The 23,133-nt window shown below is 42.8% G+C and overlaps 2 protein-coding genes across 8 annotated transcripts in view; one reads left to right on the top strand and one right to left on the bottom strand.

Annotated features, from left to right (window-relative positions):
* Window positions 1–227: 227 nt before the first annotated feature.
* On the top strand, window positions 228–8,134 carry LYSMD3 (LysM domain containing 3). 3 transcript variants are annotated; one of them, XM_084833629.1, is made up of 4 exons: window positions 228–518; window positions 1,222–1,366; window positions 2,298–2,582; window positions 3,978–8,132. In XM_084833629.1, the coding sequence occupies exons 3-4, from the start codon at window positions 2,313–2,315 to the stop codon at window positions 4,554–4,556; spliced, it is 849 nt and encodes a 282-aa protein (XP_084689755.1). In that variant the 5' UTR covers window positions 228–518; window positions 1,222–1,366; window positions 2,298–2,312; the 3' UTR covers window positions 4,557–8,132. The 3 variants fall into 3 exon arrangements, with proteins under 3 accessions (XP_084689755.1, XP_084689754.1, XP_084689756.1); XM_084833628.1 differs by having other exon boundaries at window positions 232–1,366; window positions 3,978–8,134; XM_084833630.1 differs by lacking the exon at window positions 1,222–1,366 and having other exon boundaries at window positions 371–518.
* The window catches only part of POLR3G (RNA polymerase III subunit G), a 45,004-nt gene continuing 29,385 nt past the window's right edge, over window positions 7,515–23,133 (bottom strand). For 3 of the 5 annotated variants that reach the window (XM_084833633.1, XM_084833632.1, XM_084833636.1), the window contains exons 8-9: window positions 8,661–8,864; window positions 7,515–7,655 (exon numbers count right to left, since the gene is read on the bottom strand). In XM_084833633.1, coding sequence (XP_084689759.1) covers window positions 8,706–8,864 — 159 coding nt within the window. In that variant the 3' untranslated portion in view covers window positions 7,515–7,655; window positions 8,661–8,705. Of the gene's footprint in view, window positions 7,656–8,660; window positions 8,865–16,863; window positions 17,730–23,133 lie in introns of those variants that run through there. The other 2 variants (XM_084833634.1, XM_084833635.1) reach the window with 1 other exon arrangement.

Here is a 23,133-nt window from a genome sequence, read left to right as displayed (position 1 = left end):
AAGGTGTCTTGGGTTTGGGTTTGAATCCGTGATGTATTTTGTTTTGAATCCGTGATGTATTTCGAGGCGACCCACCCACCCAAATAAAAAAATTAAGTCCACTGGTTCAGAGAGGATGGTTTTACGTGGCTTTTGAAAAATCGGGTTCATTGGAGATGCTTCAGCCTTGAAAGTTCGGGAGGAGGAAAGGGGAGGGCAGGCGGAATGACAGAAGAAACACAGCACGCATGCGCTATCATCATCATCACCACCACCACCACCACTATTTTAAAGCCCACTCTTCAGTCAGGCCCTGCGACCACGGCACCCAACCCTCATTGCCAAGCGAGCCGTTCTGGGCTTGCGCAGAGCAGCCCAACCTCCCGTTGGCCCTTTAAGGGCTCTGGAAAGGGGTGGTGCTAATTTGCAGACGTGGCGCCGGCGCCGCTTCATCGCCCTGGGCCGGGCCGGGCCGGGCCTGTCACCGCGGAACTCTTCGGCGGAGGCCAGTAACATGACGCTGGCCTGGGGAGGGACAGGTACCGCCCGCCGGGGCTGCTCCGCCGCATTTTCGACGCCTTGCTTAGAGTTAGGGCCCGTCGCCGAGGAAGGGCGAGCGGGAGAGAGACGGGGGCCGTAGTCCGCCCGTCTTCAGGCGGCTGAGGCGGGTTGGTTCGCGCCCTGCCTCGCTCCGCCGCTCCCTTTCCCGTGAGAAGTGCGGTCGACGCGCTCCCAGTTTATTTATTTAAAGCATTTCTGGCCTGCCCTCCGCCAAATCAGGTTTTAGGGCGGCGTTCAGCCCCTCTCCGTACAGGTAGAGTGTAAAAAGTGCGGCAGCGGCTCGGGGCTGTTGTGCCTGCCCCGGAGTTAGGGGAGCGCTTGGGCTGTGGGGAGCCTGTGGCGCTGCCCTCCTGTGACCCTGTTGCGGTTATGATGGGGGTAGGGAGGGAGCAGAGCTCAGTAGGGAGGTACGAGGCTGTTGCTCTGCTGCTCAGCTACTAGGTCGCTCCTCGGGAGCCCCTCGTTTTCTGCCCCTCATAACAACAGTCGCCGCCGCCACCTGTGGAGTAGCTCTGTGTCAGCTTTTCCAGCCTCGGTGCCGTCCGAATGTGTTGGACTACAACTCCCAGCATCCCCAGCCAGCCCAACACACTTGGAGGGTGCCAGGTTGGCGAAAGCTGCTCTAGGCACTCCAGATTTCTTTCTGGCTCTGCTTCCTGGATTTTGATCTGTGACTTCTAGGCGTTCAGCAGATGTGCCTCCGCCCCCACATCCCCCAGGTTGCAGTGATGGGGAATGCTTTGCTGCGGAATTTACTGTTGCAGGCAGAGGAGCACTGCCAGGACGTTGACCACCTTAGGATGTCCACTTCTCTTTTGCTTTATTGGTAAGACACCCAAATGCCCATGGGATTTGAACCCAGATCTCATAGATCCAAAACCTACTCCTTACTGGCTCTCTTTAGGATTACGAGTCTAAGTACGGAGGATGGCCCATCTCAGGTAGGTATGCAGGTTGGTGGCTTATGGTTGTAGGAGTTCTCATGTTGATGGGGGCTGGTTAGGAGCCAAGGGGGGGGGGTTCCTGTCCAGTCCTTTAATTGGAAACCTGTTATGTTCTTGCTGAAGCCTCCAACTCCCGAGTCAACCAGAAAATCCAAATACTTTGCTTCCGTCTCTGATTACTGGTTATTTTACCTAAACATGACATTTCCCGTGTTTGTCATCTTTCTCCCACTTCCCCCCAGCTCCAAAGTATTGTGCAGAATAGATGCTGCCTCTCTAAACTGTCTATTTCTGTTATTTGGAGCAAGGGTGGACAGACTTTAGGCTTGCATGATCTATTGTGTTTTTCACTGGAATCCCAAGATCTGCCAGTCGGAGCCAGGTGCAAAATACTGGCTTGGGAAGGCATATGTAGAATTGCAGAACGAGGTGCCTCTGAGCATGTGCTCAGCTTAGGAATTTATTTTCACAATTGGAACTGGAGCTTGCACACAAATGTATTCCTGCCACACACATACACGCTTTCTTGATTTTAATAGACTAATTTAGAAAAAGCTTTTTGTTACTGCAATTTTTAAACCAGTGGGAGTTAGAAACCATTACTGATCTGCAAATCACCCAGAGATCTACCAGTAGATCCCAATCTACATTCTGTCCACCCCTGGTTTAGAGGAATATGTGTATCGTAAGGAGCTGAATGGGTGCTTAAACTGATGTCATATTGGTCACAGACATTGTATTTAAATTAGTACTAAAGCTGGAATGTATTGTTCCAGACCAGTTGACCTGTTTTTCTTCTCCTTCTATTGTTAGAGTTCTCGTGACAGGATGACAGGAAAAAGCCAGAATTTCAATTTCCAGCTCCCAGCTGTAGTGCAGCCTACAGTGGATAGCCATGTATATCCATTTGGGAATGGTATTAGTTCTGACAGTGATATGTTGGAAGATGAAGTGGAGGTCTATGAATTGCGGCCCCGAGGAAGGGAGAAAGTCCGAAGAAGTACGTCAAGGGAGAGGATGGATGATATCGTATTTATAACCAAGGATATACAGGAAGGAGACACATTAAATGCAATAGCTCTTCAGTATTGTTGTTCGGTAAGTCTGTATGCATCTCTGTCCAGTGAAATTCATTTGGATGGACATACAAATGTAGAAAGATTTAAAAATTGTTGCTTTGCTGTTGTGCTGCTTTACACTCTGTCTCTCTCTCTCTCTCTCTCTCTCCCTCTCCCCCCCCAACTAAAGGATTTGTGTCATAGAAACAACTCGAAGGGTTTCTTCATTTAACCCAGGATATGTTGTACATATTGATTTAATATACTTGTGCCAAGAGTATATTTGGAGTATATATGTTGGAACATGCAGTGAAGTCACTGCCAAAACCTTGCCCAGGTTTTAGTGTGTCTTCCCACCCACCCTCATGGCTAGCAGTATTTTATGATGCTGCCACAGAAGGTTCCAAAGCGTAGTTGGCAATAAGGGGTTAAAAGGTCTCTGCTGTTATATGCAGGTAAGTGCTAACTTGACACTCCTGTGCAGGCATGCTTTTCAGATGAAGTGAATCTTCCCTAGGAACTTTAAGAACCATGTTGTTGCAGACCTAAATAAACCAATATGTGTGAGGTAGCATACAACTACTATGTCATCAAAATGACTTGTAATTTATTTTCAAAAATGCTTGTCCCTTAGGTCCAAATTGCATGATATACAAAAATGTGTGCAACAGTACTTTGATGGTCCTAACTATATAAAATACTCTTCCTTTGGGGGGTGATTTGGGAAAAAGAGGCAGCAAGTGCATTTAAATGTGACTGGTTGCATGTGGAACACATCTGTTTTAGCCCTTAAGGGCGCTATCCTATGTGGTCTGCCCTAGGTACTCGTAAGCCTCTGAAGTCGAAGGCTTATGAGTATCCTATGCAGAGCAGGAGGTGCAAGTCACCTCCCACTCTGCATCTAAGCCATCTAGCAGAGGCTTTGGGGAGGGGAAGGAGGCTGGGCCGGCCATAGGATTTGTCGAATGGCTGCCACCCCAGTCTCCTCCCCTCCCCTGGGAACTCCTCCTTTCATGTGGTCTCAGAGCAGCCAGCACGATTCTCCGCATGCTGGCTGCGAGGGAAGAGGCGGGGAGTGCGGTTTCCTGGATCCCAGCCCAGTCTCTAAACTTGCAGCCAGGAAACCAAAATATCCTGTGTCCCCCAGATGCTGTCTAGGGGACATAGGATTGCTCTCTTAAGAGTCTGCCCTCACCTTTTCCTCCCTTTCAGGAAGGAAGAGCTCCAGAATAGCTCCTTGCCTGAGGGAAGTTGGCCCTAGGTAATGTCAACTCTTGCTGCTGGCTGGGCTCCTCTTTTTTCCAGTGAAGTGGTTGATTCTCAAGTAGCAAATTCTTCCTGTTCTTTTCTGAATGCATGAGTTAACTTTTGAGATTATCCATATAAACATGCGCATGCGAAACTAATTCATTTTACTGCAACTCTTCTGTTTCAGGTAGCAGATATCAAAAGGGTGAACAACCTTATCACAGATCAGGACTTCTTTGCACTGAGAGCTATTAAAATTCCGGTGAAGAAGTTCAGCCTATTGACTGAGACACACAGTTTTCCAAAAAGCAGGCAGGTTTCAAGAACTGCCCCTACTTCATTCTCTGCAGAATTCTCAAACACATCGCTACCTGCTGAGCCATTCTCCTCCACTGAGACTGTTGGTAACTTCTTGAAAGAAGTAGATCGTGACATAGAACAAATAGTGAAGTGTAATGCTACAAAGAGAGAGAATCTTAATGAAGTTGTTTCTGCCTTAACAACCCAACAATTAAACTTCGAGCCAGATGGTAACCACATCAAGCGGAAAGATCCTTATTATGGAGCAGACTGGGGAATAGGATGGTGGACAGCAGTAGTAATAATGGTAGTAGTGGGCATAATAACACCTGTTTTTTATCTTTTATACTATGAGGTTTTAGTTAAAGTGGATGTCAGTCACCATTCTACAGTGGAATATTCATCAGTTACAGCACCATCTCAATCAAAACCATTAGAAGACAGAATAAATCAACATCTGTCATGAACATTGAAGTTTTTACTTTTACATGCTAAAGGTCTGGGCATCCGTTCAACATAATCCGCAAAGCTAAAAGAACAGGTCCTCCATGGAGTTAGAAAGTAACTATCGCTGTGATGGTATTTAATAAGAGGGCACTTTAGTTACCTTGCTATGTGTATGGAAGAAGTTACCCTTCAGTAGAAGAACTGTTAAGTTCAAAATATTGATAAATTAAATACAGATTGCCTGGATCAGCCACAGTACTTGGATTTAAGGTGCCATACTCCCATTGAAGTTAATGGGACTGAATCCAGTTTAAATTAAAGTACCTTAAGTTAGTGTAAACTTCAAAAAGTCATGTTTGCTGAAAAAAATGAATCTTTAGTCTGGCTGTATTGTCAGTATGCAGGTTCTCTGTATTACAAAAAGACAAACCATTATCTCCCATCATAAGTATAATGCTGAGATTAGAAATAGTTTGGCTTATCAGGTGTGCTGAACAAATGCGGTTCTCTGTATTGCTGATCTAGAGTCTACTTTGACAGTGATATGTAGAGTACTATATCATGAAAAGAGACCAGTGACTCATAGGACTAACTGCACATTGCATGCAAACATATGTAACAGTGTTCTAGCCCAGTTCTTTTTTTGAAACAGCTTTAGGAGGGGGAAAACTTTGAGCAGAGTAGGGAAAAGTGTTTAAACCTTTCCCCATTTGTAACTTCATTGCTCTTCTCCCCCGCCCCCCGCTGCCCCTCACCTTTACTGATGTGGTGTTCCAAAGTGTGTTTGTGCATCAGAGCTCTAGTACATACACTGTTGTGTGTAACATGTAGTTGGTACTCTAGCTAATCTGTCATCTGAACTCAAATCCTGGCTTTTGAAGACATTAGTATTCCCTTCTACTAAAATTGCCATGTCTTTTAAGTAGATATTTGTAACTGTAGAACTGATTCTAACATTGCTTATTAGGCTTTAATATTCCAGTTGTAACTCTGCTTGTGGGGTGGGAGGGTGGTATCGCTATGCTTGAGCCTTGCTCCTGAAGGTGAGGGGTGCATAGGTTGTAGCTGGGGCTGTGCAGCCTTAGCATCTAAACTTCTTGTCATTCCACCACTGACGTTACTGAGCTGCAGAGAAGCCAAACTGGCTAAGAGTTACATCGCATTACATTCATTTTTTAAGGTAAGTGAAATGGGTAAATCTGTTCTAAACTGAGAGTGCTATTTCTGCATACATAGATCTACTCCCTACTTTTCTTAGTAGTGTACTCTCACCCTGTGCCACTACACAAGCTTCTGTTTTCCGCATGCTTTTTGATGTGCCCCTTTCTGGATCAGGGCTCAAGTGTGTTTACATAATATGTAAATGTACATCATATAAAGTAAAACGTTCAGCAGATAAGTGAAATAATAGACGCAAAGGTCAATCTTTAATCTTTTTCCCACTTTGGGTAAAAGCCTTAGCAACTGTTTAGAGTTATTTATAGCTGAACAATGAAAACTAGTGTGAATCCTTTAAACCAAACATACATGGGGAAAAAAAGTTTATAATGCTAGGGCTGCTTCCCAATCTTCCCTAGAGTCGATAGTTCTCTTCTGTTGTATCTTGCATGCAGAGTGGCACCTCTGTCTTTGTAAACTGGAATAATGCATCCAGAAAGCATCTCTGGGATTTTGTACCAGAGAACATAGCTAGCATGCATGTGCTAAATGTCTCCTTACCATTCTTAATCTTGTAAGGAACTGAGAAACACGTCCTGACATCCTCTCTGCTCTCTAGTGGGTGGGTGGGGGGGAAGTAATACTGTACAAACCAGAGTGGGGTGCATGCATTGCCTTTTGAGAGAGAAAGGCACTTTTGCCTTTGATGGTGGCTGGCTTGGGACTATTGTTGGGGAGTAGGATGTAGCAGCCATTGAAGTCTATCATCCTGCTCACAAGAGAATAGCTGAGGGTAAACTGAATGCACAATGAGATAGACACCCACCATCAAGTGTACATTTACACATTGCTTTCACTAGGATGCCTATATCACATTCTGGCACAACTAGTCAAATAAGTACCATCTTTATATGAGACGAGAGCTGGATCAGAGTGGGTAAGGACAGCAAAATTGACGAGAATGAAGTTGGCGTCCACAGCAGGAGCTGCACAACTGGATGGACCCCTTCAGCTAGGGAAATACTACACCCTAATTGTCCCAGGTGCTGTTGGCTCTTCCTTCCCCCTTTTTAGTTCAACTAAAATTCAGAAATAGTTACCCTCCCATCCACTCCAGGCTCCCTCTATCAGCTAATCAACCTTATTTTAAAAAGCAGGCCTACTGTCATCTAGAAGCACACGCCTTCATGTGCTAAAGAGGGGGAAAAGACTGGTTTCCAGTGATAGTTTATGCATGTGGCTAGCCTGCAAGAAAAGAAACTCAAGTGAATGGAGGGAATGCAGAACTACAAGTTGCATTCGTCCACTCCTCAATGTTTAAACAGTTTTGGTTTTACAATTGGCAGATAGGTGGAGTGGAATGCCAAGCACAGCCAATTGGAAGAACTCTAGAATAAGGGAAGTTATAGGCCTAGTAGACTATTTATTTAGAAAATGTCTATGACACCCTTCAGATAAAACTTGCAGGGCAGTGTACAATAAAATTTCTGAACTACCTACATTTGAGTTGTCCTTGAGTTACTGGGACATACGGTTGGTGTCCCAGAGCTTTAAGTCATAATCTTTCTGGTAATTACTTGAACTGAGACATTTGAAAACCTAATGTACAAGGCAGCAAAATAATCACATTGTCAGCATAGTATTATGTACCAAAAATACAATCTTGAGATTCATTATAGCTCCAGAGCTTGTGCCTTATTTCCACAATTTAATAATGTAAACCATTGTATTTTGTGAAAGGATGAATAGTACACTCATGAAATAGATGTCTTTCTGAATTATTGCTATCAGCATATGTTTTATTAAAGACACTGAAATATTTTATGTGTACAAGTGGAATTGGCGGTGACATTAACCATGTAATCTACATTAACTTCCCTTCAAGTGTGCTGCTGCTGTATGTACTGCTTTTTCCAAAATATTCTGTTGCGGTCTTGAACATTCTCATTATGTGGTGAACCTGTGGTTTGGAAAGGGTACAAAAGCTAACGAAGTTACAGAAAAATGAGGTCTCTTAACTGTGCATTCTGGTGGATGCTAATGACACCTTGATACATCAAACAGTCCAATCTTAAGCATATCTAAGTAAGCCCCATTTATTTTAATGGCACTACAGCTTACGTAAGTGTTCTTAGGATTGCAACCTTGGGTATTAAGAAATTCCACTGAAACAAATGGGAAAAAAGATTTAGGATCAAGATATCAGATTTCTAATACAATGTATGGTTGATCAGGTAGGCAGCTCTTAATTCGTGTATTGAATCATAAGAAAAAAAGTTTATTTAACTTGTTATTCTAAGGAACACTGCCACAAACGTTCTTTGCATAATGAAATATTTTATAAGTTTCAGAATTTATAAAATGCTTTTGACCAGAGTATCTTTTCTGGAATTAAAAATTCAAAAAACCCTACAAATAAAATATATATTTTTAATTCTGATTAGAGTGATGAATTAACAGCATGAACTGTAGAGTGACTACTTAGTGATGTTTTTGTGTGTGTGTGTTCTATAGAGGTTGTGATCCAAACAGCTACTTCAGATACACCAAAGTGTTTGGATATGCATGTTGTGAATAGAAGACCCCCAAAACATCAAATGACTTTTGAAACCCTTCTACACTTCAAGAGTGGATTGCCCTGCAATAGGTTTTTTGAGCAGCACCTTCCCAAGTCTAAAGTCAGATGTATAGAACTAATTGGGTGGTTCTTTGGATCCTAATTAGAAGCTATAAGTACAATTAGTTGTCAGTATTTAGCTATATACTCCTGTCAAAGAAAAGCATTCATATTTACAAATGTACAGTTCAGAAATTCAGCTTATCTTACATAAAAAGATAGTTCCAAACAGTCTAGCAATTGAGTTACCAAAAACAGGAACAAGCTTCATTCTCAAAGCCTGGAAACACTGTACACTTGTGCAAGTGGTCCTTGTAATAGACAAGCCCTCCCCTTCATCTCACTCACCTTCATGATGGGTATTCTAGTTTTAAAATAAGCCCTAAGATCTGCTTAGGTGCTGTGATCCATTAGGCCGTTTCCAGAGAAGGTTTTTATGGGTAATGGTAATTCCTCCATCACACAACTGTAATCTGTGTTTTCCTGTTGTTTGTCTTTTTCTTGCCACACAAAATTCTTCAGAAGTAACATAATTAGTTGAATGGAGTCCACCTGTGTGCAATTCAAGTGTCACATGATCTCAGATTAAATACACCTGTTGCTGGACGGCCTCAGAGTTTGTTGGAGAGCATATTTAAACAGCATCATGAAAACCAAGGAGCTAGCAAAACAAATTCTGGATAAAGTTCTGGAGAAACATCAGTCAGGGTTTGGTTATAAAAAAATATCCCAAACTGAAAATCCCCCAGAGCACTGTTAAGTCCGTTATTACAAAATGGAAAGAATATGGCACAACCACAACTCTGCCTAGAGAAGGCTGTCCATGAAAACGCAGGGTAAGGAGGGCATAAGTCAGAAAAGCAACAAAGAAGCCAATGATAAGGAACTGGAGTGGAGAGATCCACAACTGAGGTGGGAGAAACCATCCATGAGACAACTATCACCTGGACGCTCCACAAAGCTGGACTTTATGGAAGAGTGGCAAGAAGAAAGCCATTGCTGAAAAAAACAACAACCCATATCAAAACCTGTTTGGATTTTGCCAAAAGTGATGTGGGAGACACAGCAAACATGTGGAAAAGGTTCTCTGGTCTGATGAGCCCAAAACTGAACTTCTTGGCCTTAGTGCAATCACTATGTGTGGCACAAATCCAACAGTGCTCATCGCCCTGAGAACACCATCCCCACGGTGAAGCCTGGTGGTGGAAGCATCAAGTTGTGGGAATACTTTTCATTGGCTGAGAGAAACTGGTCAGGATTGAGGGCAAGATGGATGGAGCCAAATACACGGCAATTCTAGAGGAAAACCTGTTTCAGTCTGCAAGGGGACTGGAGCAGAGGTTCACCTTCCAGCAGGAGAATAACCCTAAACACACAGCCAAAGTTACACTTGATTGGTTTAAAAACAAGAACCCGAATATCTTGGAATGGCCCACTCAAAGCCCAGACTTCAATCTGACTGAGAATCTGTGACAAGATGTGAAAGCTGCTGTTCACCAATGGTCTCCATCCAACCTGACAGAGCTTGAGCAATTTTGCCAAGAAAAAATGGGCAAAACTGCAGGATCCAGCTGCGCAAAGCTGGCAAAGACTTACCCCAAAAGACTCACAGCTGTAATTGGTGCCAAAGGTGCTTCTTTCAAGGAGTGACTCGGGGGGGGGGGATACTTATATAATCAACAAATGCCAGTTTGTTTTTAATTTTTGTGCCACAATACAAATATTTTGCACCTTCAGAGTGTTAAGTATGTTGTGTAAATCAAATGGTAAAAATGCCAATTAAATCCACTTTAATTTCAGGTTGTAATACAACAAAATGTGAAAAAGTCAAAGGGGGTGAATATATGCAAGGCACTGTAGCCATCATGATTAATAGCCACTGTTGTTGTTCAGTCATTCAGTCGTGTCCGACTCTTCGTGACCCCATGGACCATAGCACGCCAGGCCTTCCTGTCCGGCGCTCTCTCCCGGAGCGTGCTCAAGTCCATACTCATTGCATCAGTGATGCTATCTAGCCATCTCATCCTCTGCCGTCCCCTTCTCCTTTTGCCTTCAGTCTTTCCCAGCATCAGGGTCTTTTCCAGGGAGTTTTCTCTTCGCATTAGGTGGCCAAAATATTGGAGCTTCAGCTTCAGTATCTGTCCTTCCAATGAGCACTCAGGGTTGATTTCCTTTAGGATGGACTGATTTGACCTCCTTGCAGTCCAGGGGACTTGTAAGAGTCTTCTCCAGCACCACAGTTCGAAAGCATCAATTCTTCGGCATTCAGCCTTCCTTATAGTCCAGCTCTCACAACCATACGTTACTAGAGGGAAAACCATAGCTTTCATTAGACGGACCTTTGTCGGCAAGGTGATGTCTCTGCTTCTTACTATGCTGTCTAGGTTTGCCATAGCTTTCCTCCCAAGGAGTAAGCGTCTTTTAATTTCATGGCTACAGTCACTGTCTGCGGTGATCTCGGAGCCCAAGAAAATAAAATCTGTCATTGCTTCCATTTCTTCCCCTTCTATATGCCAGGAAGTGATGGGGCCAGATGTCATGATCTTAGTTTTTTTAATGCTGAGTTTCAAACCAGCTTTTGCACTCTCCTCTTTCACCCTCAACAAGAGGCTCTTGAGATCCTCTTCACTTTCTGCCATTAGGGTGGTATCATCTGCATATCTGAGGTTGTTGATAATTCTCCAGACAATTCCGACCACTGATTCATCCAACCCGGCATTTCTCATGATCTACTCTGCATATAAGTTAAATAAGCAGGGCGACAATATGAAGCCTTGTTGTACTCCTTTCCCAATTTGGAACCACTCGGTTGTTCCATGTCCGGTTCTTACTGTTGCTTCTTGACCCTCATACAGGTTTCTCAGGAGACAGGTAAGGTGGTCTGGTACTCCCATCTCTTTCAGAATTTGCTACAGTTGTTGTGATCCACACAATCAAAGGCTTTAGCATAGTCAATGAAGCAGAAATAGATGTTTTTCTGGAATTCTCTTGCTTTCTCCATGATCCAGCGAATGTTGGCGATTTGATCTCTAGTTCCTCTGCCTCTTCAGAACCCAGCTTGTACTTCCGGTAGTTCTTGGATCGCATACGGCTGAAGCCCAGCTTGTAGGATTTTAAGCATCACCTTGCTGGCATGTGAAATGAGCGTAATTGTGCGGTAGTTTGAACACACTTTGGCGTTGCCCTTCTTTGGAATTGGAATGTAAACTGACCTTTCCCAGTCTTGTGGCCACTGCTGAGTGTTCCAAATTTGTTGGCATATTGAGTGCAGCACTTTAACAGCATCGTCTTTTAGGATTTTAAATAGCTCAGCTGGAATAGTGTCAGCTCCGCTAGCTTTGTTGTTAGTAATGCTTCCTAAGGCCCACTTGACTTCACTCTCGAGGATGTCCGGCTCAAGTTCAGTGACCGCACTATCATGGCTATCAGGAACATCAAGATCTTTCCTGTATAGTTCTTCTGTGTATTCTTGCCACCTCTTCTTAATCTCATCTGCTTCTGTTAGGTCCCTGCCTTCTTTGTCCTTTATCATGCCCGTCTTTGCACAAAACATTCCCTTGAGACCTCCGATTTTCTTGAAGAGATCGCTAGTCTTTCCCATTCTCTTGTTTTCCTCGATTTCTTTGCATTGTTCATTTAAGAAGGCCTTCTTGTCTCTCCTTGCTATTCTCTGGAACTCTGCATTCAGTTGGATATATCTTCCCCTTTCTCCCTTGCTTTTCGCTTCCCTTCTTTCCTCAGCTACTTGTAAAGCCTCCTCAGACAGCCACTTTGCTTTCTTGCATTTCTTTTTCTTTGGGATGGATGGAGTTGCTGCCTCCTGAACAATGTTACGGACCTCCGTCCATAGTTCCTCAGGCACTCTGTCTATCAGGTCTAATCCCTGAAATCTATTCCTCACCTCCACTGTATATTCATAAGGGATATGATTTAGGTCATACCGAATGATTTAGTGGTTTTCCCTAGGTTCTTCAATTTCAGCCGAAATTTTGCAAGAAGCAGCTCATGATCTGAGCCACAGTCAGCTCCAGGTCTTGTTTTTACTGACTGTATAGAGCATCTTTGGCTGCAAAGGACATAATCAATCTGATTTCGATATTGACCATCTGGTGACGTCCATGTGTAGAGTCACCTCTTGTGCTGTTGGAAAAGAGTGTTTGCTATGATCAGCGTGTTCTCTTGGCAAAACTCTATTAGCCATTGTCCTGCTTCATTTTGTACACCAAGGCCATGCTTGCCTGTTATCCCGGGTATTTCTTGACTTCCTACTTTAGCATTCCAATCCCCTATGATGAAAAGGACATCTTTTTTTGGTGTTATTTCTAGAAGGTGATGTAGGTCTTCATAGAACCAATCAACCTCAGCTTCTTTGGACTCATTGGTTGGGGCATAGATTTGAATTACTGTGATGTTGAATGGTTTGCCTTGGATTCGTCCTGAGATCATTCTGTCATTCTTGAGATTGTACCCCAGTACTGCTTTTCCCACCCTTTTGTTCACTATGAGTGCTACTCCATTTCTTCTAAGGGATTCTTGCCCACAGTAGTAGATATGATGGCCACCTGAATTAAATTCACCCATGCTTGTCCATTTTAGTTCGCTGATTCCCAAGATGTTGATGTTCAATCTTGCCATCTCATGTTTGACCACCTCCAGCTTACCTTGATTCATTGATCTGACATTCCAGGTTCCTAAACAATATTGTTCTTTACAGCATCGGACTTTCTTTTCACCACCAGACACATCCACAGCTGAGTGTCCTTTCGGCTTTGGCCCAGCCGTTTCACTCTTTCTGGTGCTACTTGGAAATACCCTCTGCTCTTCCCCAGTAGTATATTGGACAACGTCCAACCTGAGGGGCTCATCTTCCGGCATCATATCTTTTAGCCTTGTGATACATTCCATGGGGTTTTCTTGGCAAGAATACTGGAGTGGGTTGCCATTTCCTTCTCCAGTGGACCACATTTTGTCAGAACTCTCTGCCATGATCTGTCTGTCTTGGATGGCCCTGCACGACATAGCTTATGGCTTCACTGAGTTACGCAAGCCCCTTTGCCACAACAAGGCAGTGATCCCATATTCTCCATGAATTTGTCTAAGCCCCTTTTAAAGCCATCAAAGTTGGTGGCTGTTACTACAGCTTGTGGTAGCATATTCCATAGTTTAACTATGAACTGTGTGAAGGACTTCCTTTTATCCTGAATCTCCCACCAATCAGCTTCATGGGATGACCCTGGGTTCAAGTATGAGAAGTTTTTCTCCCTATCCACTTTCTTTACAACATGCATAATTTTGTACATTTCTATCATGTCTTCCTTTACTCACCATTTTTAAAAAGCTAAACAGTTCCAAACATTGCTGCTTTTCCTCAGAGGAGGTGCTCCAGCCTCTTGATCATTTTGGTTGCCTTCTTCTAATTACAATACCCTTTTTTCAGTGTGGTGACCAGAACTAAACATAGTATTCCCCATGTGGCTGCACCATAGATTTGTTTAAGAGCCCAACAAGGAATTTGTCCTTTTCACTGCACATTGGCTTGACATTTTCATCAAGCTATCCACCATAAGCACAACCTCTCTTTCTTGGGTCACCACCAGCTTGGTGTCCCATCAGCCCTAATGTTTTGCCCCAACTTGCAACACTTCACACTTGCTCACATTTAACTGCATTTGCCATTTTAATGCATATTCTCCAAGTTTGGAGATATTCTTTTGGAACTCACAATCCTCCTAATTCCAGATCATTTATGAAGTTAAAAATCACTGGCCAAAATAAAGATCCCACTCTTTATATTCCTCCATTGCAAGGATTCACCATTTATTTCTACTCGCTGCTTTCTATTCTTTAACCAGTTACCTATCCATGAGGACCACCTCTCTTGCCATGTGGATAGGAAAATGTTAAATTAAGGCAGTGGGGAAGAGCTCATTGTTTTTACTCTGAAGTAAGCAAATCCTCTTGCCCTGTGCTAAAAGTGCTCTTTTTAAAAACTTTGTAAATTCTTGCAATTGCGCTGCTTCAAAAACATAAATGCAAACACCACAAGGTGACAAAATGGCACTGAGAAGCACCCATTTCAAAGTTTCAGGAGGTGTGGCAGCTATGAGGGGATGGGGAAAAGTCAGGAGACAACAATGCCCAGTTGGCTATGTTGTATCCCTGAGTGGATAGGTCACAGTGTAATGAGCACTACACCCCCTGAAGTATGGCTGGTGAATTGCAACTGTGCTTGTAGCTTTCAGTGGAAAAGTAATGATGGTGCATCACATGCTACTGGGTACCTTCCCATGTTAGCCTTCCTAATGGCCTGTCTTCAGGAATTATTTCTACATAAAAGCCAAATCTACAGTACAAGATTGTCTTACTTCTGCTGGTGGAACTGTTTTTGTGTTGTTTACTCAGTCAGTCGCTTCCGACTCTTCTTGACTTCATGGACCAGCCCATGCCAGAGCTTCCTGTCGGCCGTCGCCATCCCCAGCTCCCCCAAGGTCGAGTCCATCACCTCCAGAATATCATCCATCCATCTTGCCCTTGGTCGGCCCCTCTTCCTTTTGCCTTCCCCTTTCCCTAGCATCAGCATCTTCTCCAGGGTATCCTGTCTTCTCATTATGTGGCCAAAGTACTTCAGTTTTGCCTTTAAGATCATTCCCTCAAGTGAGCAGTCTGGCTTTATTTCCTGGAGTATGGACTGGTTTGATCTTCTTGCAGTCCAAGGCACTCTCAGAATTCTCCTCCAGCACCACAGTTCAAAAGAATCTATCTTCCTTCGCTCAGCCTTCCTTATGGTCCAGCTCTCGCAGCCATAGGTTACTACGGGGAATACCATTGCTTTAACTATGTGGATCTTTGTTGTCAGTGTGATGTCTCTGCTCTTCACTATTTTATCAACATTTGTCATTGCTGTCCTCCCAAGAAGTAAACGTCTTCTGATTTCCTGGCTGCAGTCAGCGTCTGCAGTAATCTTTGTGCCTAGAAAGACAAAGTCTGTCACTGCCTCCATGTTTTCTCCCTCTATTTGCCAGTTATCAACCAAGCAGGTTGCCATAATCTTGGTTTTTTTGAGCTTTAACTGCAACCCCGCTTTTGCACTTTCTTCTTTTACCTTCGTCATGAGGTTCCTCAGCTCCTCCTCGCTTTCAGCCATCAAGTGGTATCATCTGCATATCTGAGATTGTTAATGTTTCTTCCAGCGATTTTAACTCCAGCCTTGGCTTCATCAAGCCCAGCACGTCGCATGATGTGTTCTGCATACAGGTTGAATAGGTACGGTGAGAGTATACAACCCTGCCGTACTCCTTTCCCAATCTTAAACCAGTCCGTTGTTCTGTGGTCTGTTCTTACCGTTGCTACTTGGTCGTTATACAGATTCCTCAGGAGGCAGACAAGATGACTTGGTATCCCCATACCACCAAGAACTTGCCACAATTTGTGATGATCCACACAGTCCAAGACTTTAGAATAGTCAATAAAAGAGAAATAGATGTTTTTCTGAAACTCCCTGGCTTTCTCCATTATCTAGCAGATATTGGCAATTTGGTCTCTAGTTCCTCTGCCTTTTCTAAACCCAGCTTGTACATCTGGCAATTCTCATTCCATGAATTGCTGGAGTCTACCTTGCAAGTTCTTGAGCATTATCTTACTGGCATGTGAAATAAGTGCCACTGTTCGATAGTTTGAACATTCTTTGGTGCTTCCCTTTTTTGGTATGGGGATATAAGTTGATGTTTTCCAATCTGTTGGCCATTGTTGTGTTTTCCAAATTTGCTGGCATATGGCATGCATCACCTTGACAGCATCATCTTGCAAGATTTTAAACAGTTCAACTGGGATACCGCATTGTTATTAGCAATGCTTCTTAAGGCCCATTCAACCTCACTCTTCAGGATGTCTGGCTCTAGCTCACTGACCACACCGTCAAATCTATCCCCAATATTATTATCCTTCCTATACAGATCTTCCGTATATTCTTGCCGCCTTTTCTTGATCTCTTCTGCTTCTGTTAGGTCCTTGCCATCTTTGTTTTTGATCATACCCATTTTTGCCTGGAATTTACCTCTGATGTTTCTAATTTTCTGGAAGAGGTCTCTTGTCCTTCCTATTCTATTATCTTCTTCCGCTTCCATGCATTGCATGTTTAAAAATAATTCCTGATCTCTTCTGGCTAACCTCTGGAATTCTGCATTTAATTGGGCATATCTCCCCCTATCACTGTTGCCTTTTGCTTTCCTTCTTTCTTGTGATGCTTCCAGTGTCTCAGCCGACAGCCACCTTGCCTTCTTGGTTTTCTTTTTCTTTGGGATGTTTTTTGTTGCCACCTCCTGAATAATTTTGCGAACTTCTGTCCATGTGGAACTGTTTACATAACATAAACTAAACGCTAAAGTGCTACATGGAACAGACACAGTACACTTCCTTTTCAGAGGCAGGAAACCTTTTTCAGCCCAAGGGCCACACTGAAACATCAGAAAGGTCTTGGGAAAGGGCACATTCCATGAACAGACAGTGTCAAATGTTTCTTTTTCCTTTTTGTTTCTTAACTTATTTTTTTATTATAAAATTTCGACAAAAGAAAAAAAAGAAAAAATATAGCTACATAGATTATGTGTAATATATATATATGAAAATATAGGTTTCTAAGTAATATACATGAACTTCAACAAAAGCAGACCAAGTATCTGAATAAGTATCCATTTGCAGGTGGCGACTATACACTGACTGTTCAAATGATCTAAGTGTTGTAAGGTCTTCAATCCATTGCATTATAGGAGGTGAGTGTTTATCTTTCCAATGTTGTAATATCTGTCTTTTAGCTATCCGAAGGGTGTGGAGAATCCATTTGCGCCGACCATGCATTAATTTCCAGGAAGCAGATAGATAATTTAAAAGCACATGTACATCAGTAAATATTAGGGAGTGTTCCAATACAGAAATTATCTTTATTTGCCTCCTCCCAATAAGGGCAACTACTGGGTATTGCCAGAACATATGCTTAAAAGAAGCATAAGCTGTGCTACACCTCCAAGAATTAGCTGACTTAGACAAATCCTTATTAAAGAGATGTTTCAGTGTCCAGTAGACACGAAACAAAGGTTTTTGCGGAATAAGATGCAACCTGAGATCCATAGACGCATCAGACAGAGATGCCAAGGCAGTGATCTATTGATTAGGGAAAATTGGACAATCCAGTTTCCTATTCCATTCCTGCTCAATACCCTGTATGTATATCATAGTTATTCACCAATAATACATATTTATAGACATGGATCGTAGGTCAATTGCTCGATCGGTCTCAATAAGTGCTTCTAATAGCGAGGGAGACGTCGAAGCTGTAAAAGGAGCAGGACCAAACATAGATACTAACAAATGCTGGAGTTGCAAATATTGCTGTTCAGCCATAGCTGGATAATCATATTTACCCTGCAAAATAGAGAATGAGAAATACTCATCATCAGCACCCACCAGTTGATCCAAAGTAAAAATCACATCCGTCCATTTCCACCACAAAAACATTTTCTTACCAATTTTTAAATCTGGGTTTCCCCATAGTGTCAATTTCACATAAGAAAATGGATCAAAATATACTCGATGTAACATTATACGCCACACCTTTCTAACAGCCGTAACTGTAGGAGGAACCCCATAACATGCCTAGAACCTAATGCCATCCATAGAGAGAGGGGGTTCAGAGAAGAAGATTCCAAAACTGACCAAGGTGAAAAATCTAATCTAAATGGAAAGGACCAAAATTTAGTACAGGTCAACAAATAGGCCTGGTGATATAAAGGTAGTTCTGGAAAATAAAACCCAACTTCTTTAATTGGAAGTTGCATCTTTTTCAAATGTAAGCATGGCAGAGAGGAACTCCCACAAAATTTATGAAATGAAGCATTGATTTTTTGAAAATATTTTCCAGGTATAGAGAATGGAATCCCACATATGACATAAATGATTCGAGGTATAGTATTCATCTTGCCCCACAAACTCAGCTTTAAAGATCCCCATCTATTTAAACCCTCCACTTCATGGATCACTGCCTTGTTGTGGCGAAGGGGCTTGCGTAACTCAGTGAAGCCATAAGCTATGCCATGCAGGGCCACCCAAGACGGACAGGTCATGGCAGAGAGTTCTGACAAAATGTGGTCCACTGGAGAAGGAAATGGCAACCCACTCCAGTATTCTTGCCAAGAAAACCCCATGGAACGTATCACAAGGCTAAAAGAGATGACGCCGGAAGATGAGCCCCTCAGGTCGGAAGGTGTCCAATATGCTACTGGGGAAGAGCAGAGGGTATTTCCAAGTAGCGCCAGAAAGAGTGAAGCGGCTGGGCCAAACCCGAAAGGACACTCAGCTGTGGATGTGTCTGATGGTGAAAAGAAAATCCGATGCTGTAAAGAACAATATTGTTTAGGAACCTGGAATGTCAGATCAATGAATCAAGGTAAGCTGGAGGTGGTCAAACATGAGATGGCAAGATTAAACATCGACATCTTGGGAATCAGCGAGCTAAAATGGACAGGCATGGGCGAATTTAATTCAGGTGACCATCATATCTACTATTGTGGGCAAGAATCCCTTAGAAGAAATGGAGTAGCACTCATAGTCAACAAAAGGGTGGGAAAAGCAGTACTGGGGTACAATCTGAAAAATGATAGAATGATCTCAGTACGAATCCAAGGCAAACCATTCAACATCACAGTAATTCAAGTCTATGCCCCAACCACTGAGGCCGAAGAAGCTGAGGTTGATCGGTTCTATGAAGACCTACAACACCTTCTAGAACTAACACCAAAAAAAGATGTCCTCTTCATCATAGGGGATTGGAATGCTAAAGTAGGAAGTCAAGAAATCACCGGGATAACAGGCAGGCATGGCCTTGGTGTACAAAATGAAGCAGGACAAAAGCTAATAGAGTTTTGCCAAGAGAACATGCTGATCATAGCAAACACTCTTTTCCAACGGCACAAGAGGCGACTCTACACATGGACGTCACCAGGTGGTCAATATCGAAATCAGATTGATTATGTCCTTTGCAGCCAAAGATGGAGAAGCTCCATACAGTCAGTAAAAACAAGACCTGGAGCTGACTGTGGCTCAGATCATGAGCTGCTTCTTGCAAAATTTCGGCTTAAATTGAAGAACGTCGGGAAAACCACTAAACCGTTCAGGTATGACCTAAATCATATCCCTGATGAATATACAGTGGAAGTGAGGAATAGATTTCAGGGATTAGACCTGATAGACAGAGTGCCTGAAGAACTATGGACGGAGGTCCGTAACATTGTTCAGGAGGCAGCAACTCAATCCATCCCAAAGAAAAAGAAATGCAAGAAAGCCAAGTGGCTGTATGATGAGGCTTTACAAGTAGCTGAGGAAAGAAGGGAAGTGAAAAGCAAGGGAGAAAGGGGAAGATATACCCAACTGAATGCAGAGTTCCAGAGAATAGCAAGGAGAGACAAGAAGGCCTTCTTAAATGAACAATGCAAAGAAATCGAGGAAAACAACAGAATGGGAAAGACTAGCGATCTCTTCAAGAAAATCGGAGGTCTCAAGGGAATGTTTTGTGCAAAGACGGGCATGATAAAGGACAAAGAAGGCAGGGACCTAACAGAAGCAGATGAGATTAAGAAGAGGTGGCAAGAATACACAGAAGAACTATACAGGAAAGATCTGAATGTCCCTGATAGCCATGATAGTGCGGTCACTGAACTTGAGCCGGACATCCTCGAGAGTGAAGTCAAGTGGGCCTTAGGAAGCATTAGTAACAACAAAGCTAGCGGAGATGACAGTATTCCAGCCAAGCTATTTAAAATCCTAAAAGATGATGCTGTTAAAGTGCTGCATTCAATATGCCAACAAATCTGGAACACTCAACAGTGGCCACAAGACTGGAAAAGGTCAGTTTACATTCCAATTCCAAAGAAGGGCAATGCCAAAGAGTGTTCAAACTACCGCACAATTGTGCTCATTTCACATGCCAGCAAGGTGATGCTCAAAATCCTACAAGCTAGGCTTCCGCAGTATGCGTACCGACAACTACCGGAAGTACAAGCTGGGTTTAGAAGAGGCAGAGGAACTAGAGATCAAATCGCCAACATTCGCTGCATCATGGAGAAAGCAAGAGAATTCCAGAAAAACATCTATTTCTGCTTCATTGACTACGCTAAAGACTTTGATTGTGTGGATCACAACAAACTGTGGCAAATTCTTAAAGTGATGGGAGTACCAGACCACCTTACCTGTCTCCTGAGAAACCTGTACGAGGGTCAAGAAGCAACAGTAAGAACCAGACATGGAACAACTGATTGGTTCAAAATAGGGAAAGGAGTACGACAAGGCTGCATATTGTCACCCTGCTTATTTAACTTATATGCAGAGTACATCATGAGAAACGCCAGGTTGGATGAATCAGAGGTCGGAATTAAGATTGCTGGGAGAATTATCAACAACCTCCGATATGCAGACGATACCACCCTAATGGCAGAAAGCGAAGAGGATCTCAAGAGCCTCTTGTTGAGGGTGAAAGAGGAGAGTGCAAAAGCTGGTTTGAAACTCAACATTAAAACAACTAAGATCATGGCATCTGGCCCCATCACTTCCTGGCATATAGAAGGGGAAGAAATGGAAGCAGTGACAGATTTTACTTTCTTGGGCTCCAAGATCACCGCAGATGGTGACTGTAGCCATGAAATTAAACGACGCTTGCTCCTTGGGAGGAAAGCTATGGCCAACCTAGACAGCATAGTAAGAAGCAGAGACATCACCTTGCCGACAAAGGTCCGTCTAATCAAAGCTATGGTTTTCCCAGTAGTAATGTATGGCTGTGACAGCTGGACTATAAGGAAGCCTGAGCGCCGAAGAATTGATGCTTTCGAACTGTGGTGCTGGAGAAGACTCTTACGAGTCCCCTGGATTGCAAGGAGGTCAAATCAGTCAATCCTAAAGGAAATCAACCCTGAGTGCTCATTGGAAGGACAGATAATGAAGCTGAAGCTCCAATATTTTGGCCACCTAATGCGAAGAGAAAACTCCCTGGAAAAGACCCTGATGCTGGGAAAGACTGAAGGCAAAAGGAGAAGGGGACGGCAGAGGATGAGATGGCTAGATAGCATCACGGATGCAATGAATATGAACTTGAGCACGCTCCGGGAGAGAGCGGAGGACAGGAAGGCCTGGCGTGCTATGGTCCATGGGGTCACGAAGAGTCGGACACGACTGAACGACTGAACAACAACAACAATCTATTTAAACCCTGAGATATCTCATTAATCAGTTCATTCAGATTAAGCTTGAACATTTGAGATATGTCTCTGCAAATAAGTATTCCCAACTAGGTAATATCTGGGCACCATCAAAGTTGCCCATCAGCTGATACACTATGAGATATAGTATCTCCAATCAGCATCAGTTCAGATTTTGACACATTAATTGAATAGCCAGACAACTACCAAAAGTAGTTTTGCAATCAACTGCATCAAAGACATAACAGACAACTGGAGTTCCAAGATAAACAATAAAAGATCATCAGCTTAAAGAATAATTTTTAATTCTAAACTATCATGCACAAAGCTGTGAATCCTACTATTCTGTCTAATGGCAGCGGCCAGAGGTTCCACACATGAATCAAATATCAAAGGAAAAAGTGGGAATCCCTGTCTGGAACCTCTCTTAAGTGAAAAGAAAGCCCCCACCCCCACCCCATTAGTCAGAAATCTAACTCGTGGGGTTGAGTATAAAGTTCTGACCTGTTTCAAAAATTCTACAGGAAAACCAAATTTATTCAACATACCAAAAATACATTTCCAATGCATTTTATTGACAGCCTTTTCAGTGTGCAAGGAAACAATGGTAGCCTGGTCCATTCTGTCAGTGTTTAAAGCTATCAGATCAACATCTAAGATTATCAGTCTCATCTCTATGTTTAATAAAGGGATCTGCTCGAACCAATGTTGTAATTTCTTGCAGTCTATTAGTCAAAACAACAGTTAATATTTTAATATCTATGTTAATTCACAAGATAGGCTGAAAGTTAGTACAATAAGTATGATTCTTGCCAGGCTTAGAAATCACAGTAATATAAGCATCATTTAACAAAGAAGAAAGGGAGCTTGATTCAAAGATATGATTATAAAGATGATGAAGTTTTGAAACAGGCTGGAAAATGTTTTATACCATTCAACTGGAAACCCATCTGGATCAAGTGATTTCCCTATCACCACTTGAAGAACTGGGGCACTTGTTACAATACAATCGACTTTATTTTTTAAACAACATCTCTAGTGGCACCCTACAAACTTTTGAGCAGAAGTTAAGGTGTTAGTTTTGAGTTAAAATCCTTTGGGACTTACAGGCTACCTGTTTCATTGAGATCTCAAGAGTCACCAAGGAAGAGTGAAGACCATTAAATGCAAAAAGGAGGCTACACCTACTTAACTACATCAAAGCTGTTGCACTACAATGCCTCCATTTCCTTGGAGACTGCCAAGTGGTGTTTCCTGGAAGCATTGTAAGACTTACTCATTGTTGAAATGGCTTTTATTGGACAGGAATGAAATCAGTTCTGGTAAATTGAGTTCTGACCTAATGTCCTGTAACTAAACTGGAAGTTCAGTGAATATCCTGCTTGCTTTACTAGGTACTGTTTTAACCAGTGGTGTTTGACCAAAGCTCTGTTGGTTGGGTAAGATCTAAGGGCAGTCAAAATAACTAAAATACAGGTGTGTTTTTTTAACAAACAACACGTCTCAGAAAAAAAGCTGCTAGCTTGGAATAGTCTGTTACATGACTCAAATGGGAGGCTTTCCCCCTTCCTTCCCTTCCTTGC

This window comes from Heloderma suspectum, chromosome 2 (assembly GCF_057233095.1).
Source record: "Heloderma suspectum isolate Gila_16-S chromosome 2, 16-S_ref, whole genome shotgun sequence".
In the NCBI taxonomy this organism is placed as follows: domain Eukaryota; kingdom Metazoa; phylum Chordata; class Lepidosauria; order Squamata; family Helodermatidae; genus Heloderma; species Heloderma suspectum.
This window is presented reverse-complemented; position numbering and strand designations above follow the sequence as displayed.

Bases quoted from the DNA above. Each gene is read 5' to 3' on its own strand.
- LYSMD3 (XM_084833628.1), top strand. From the start codon at position 2,313: ATGACAGGAAAAAGCCAGAATTTCAATTTCCAGCTCCCAGCTGTAGTG. The intron at 2,583-3,977 runs GTAAGTCTGTAT...CTTCTGTTTCAG, and splicing joins CTCTTCAGTATTGTTGTTCG to GTAGCAGATATCAAAAGGGT.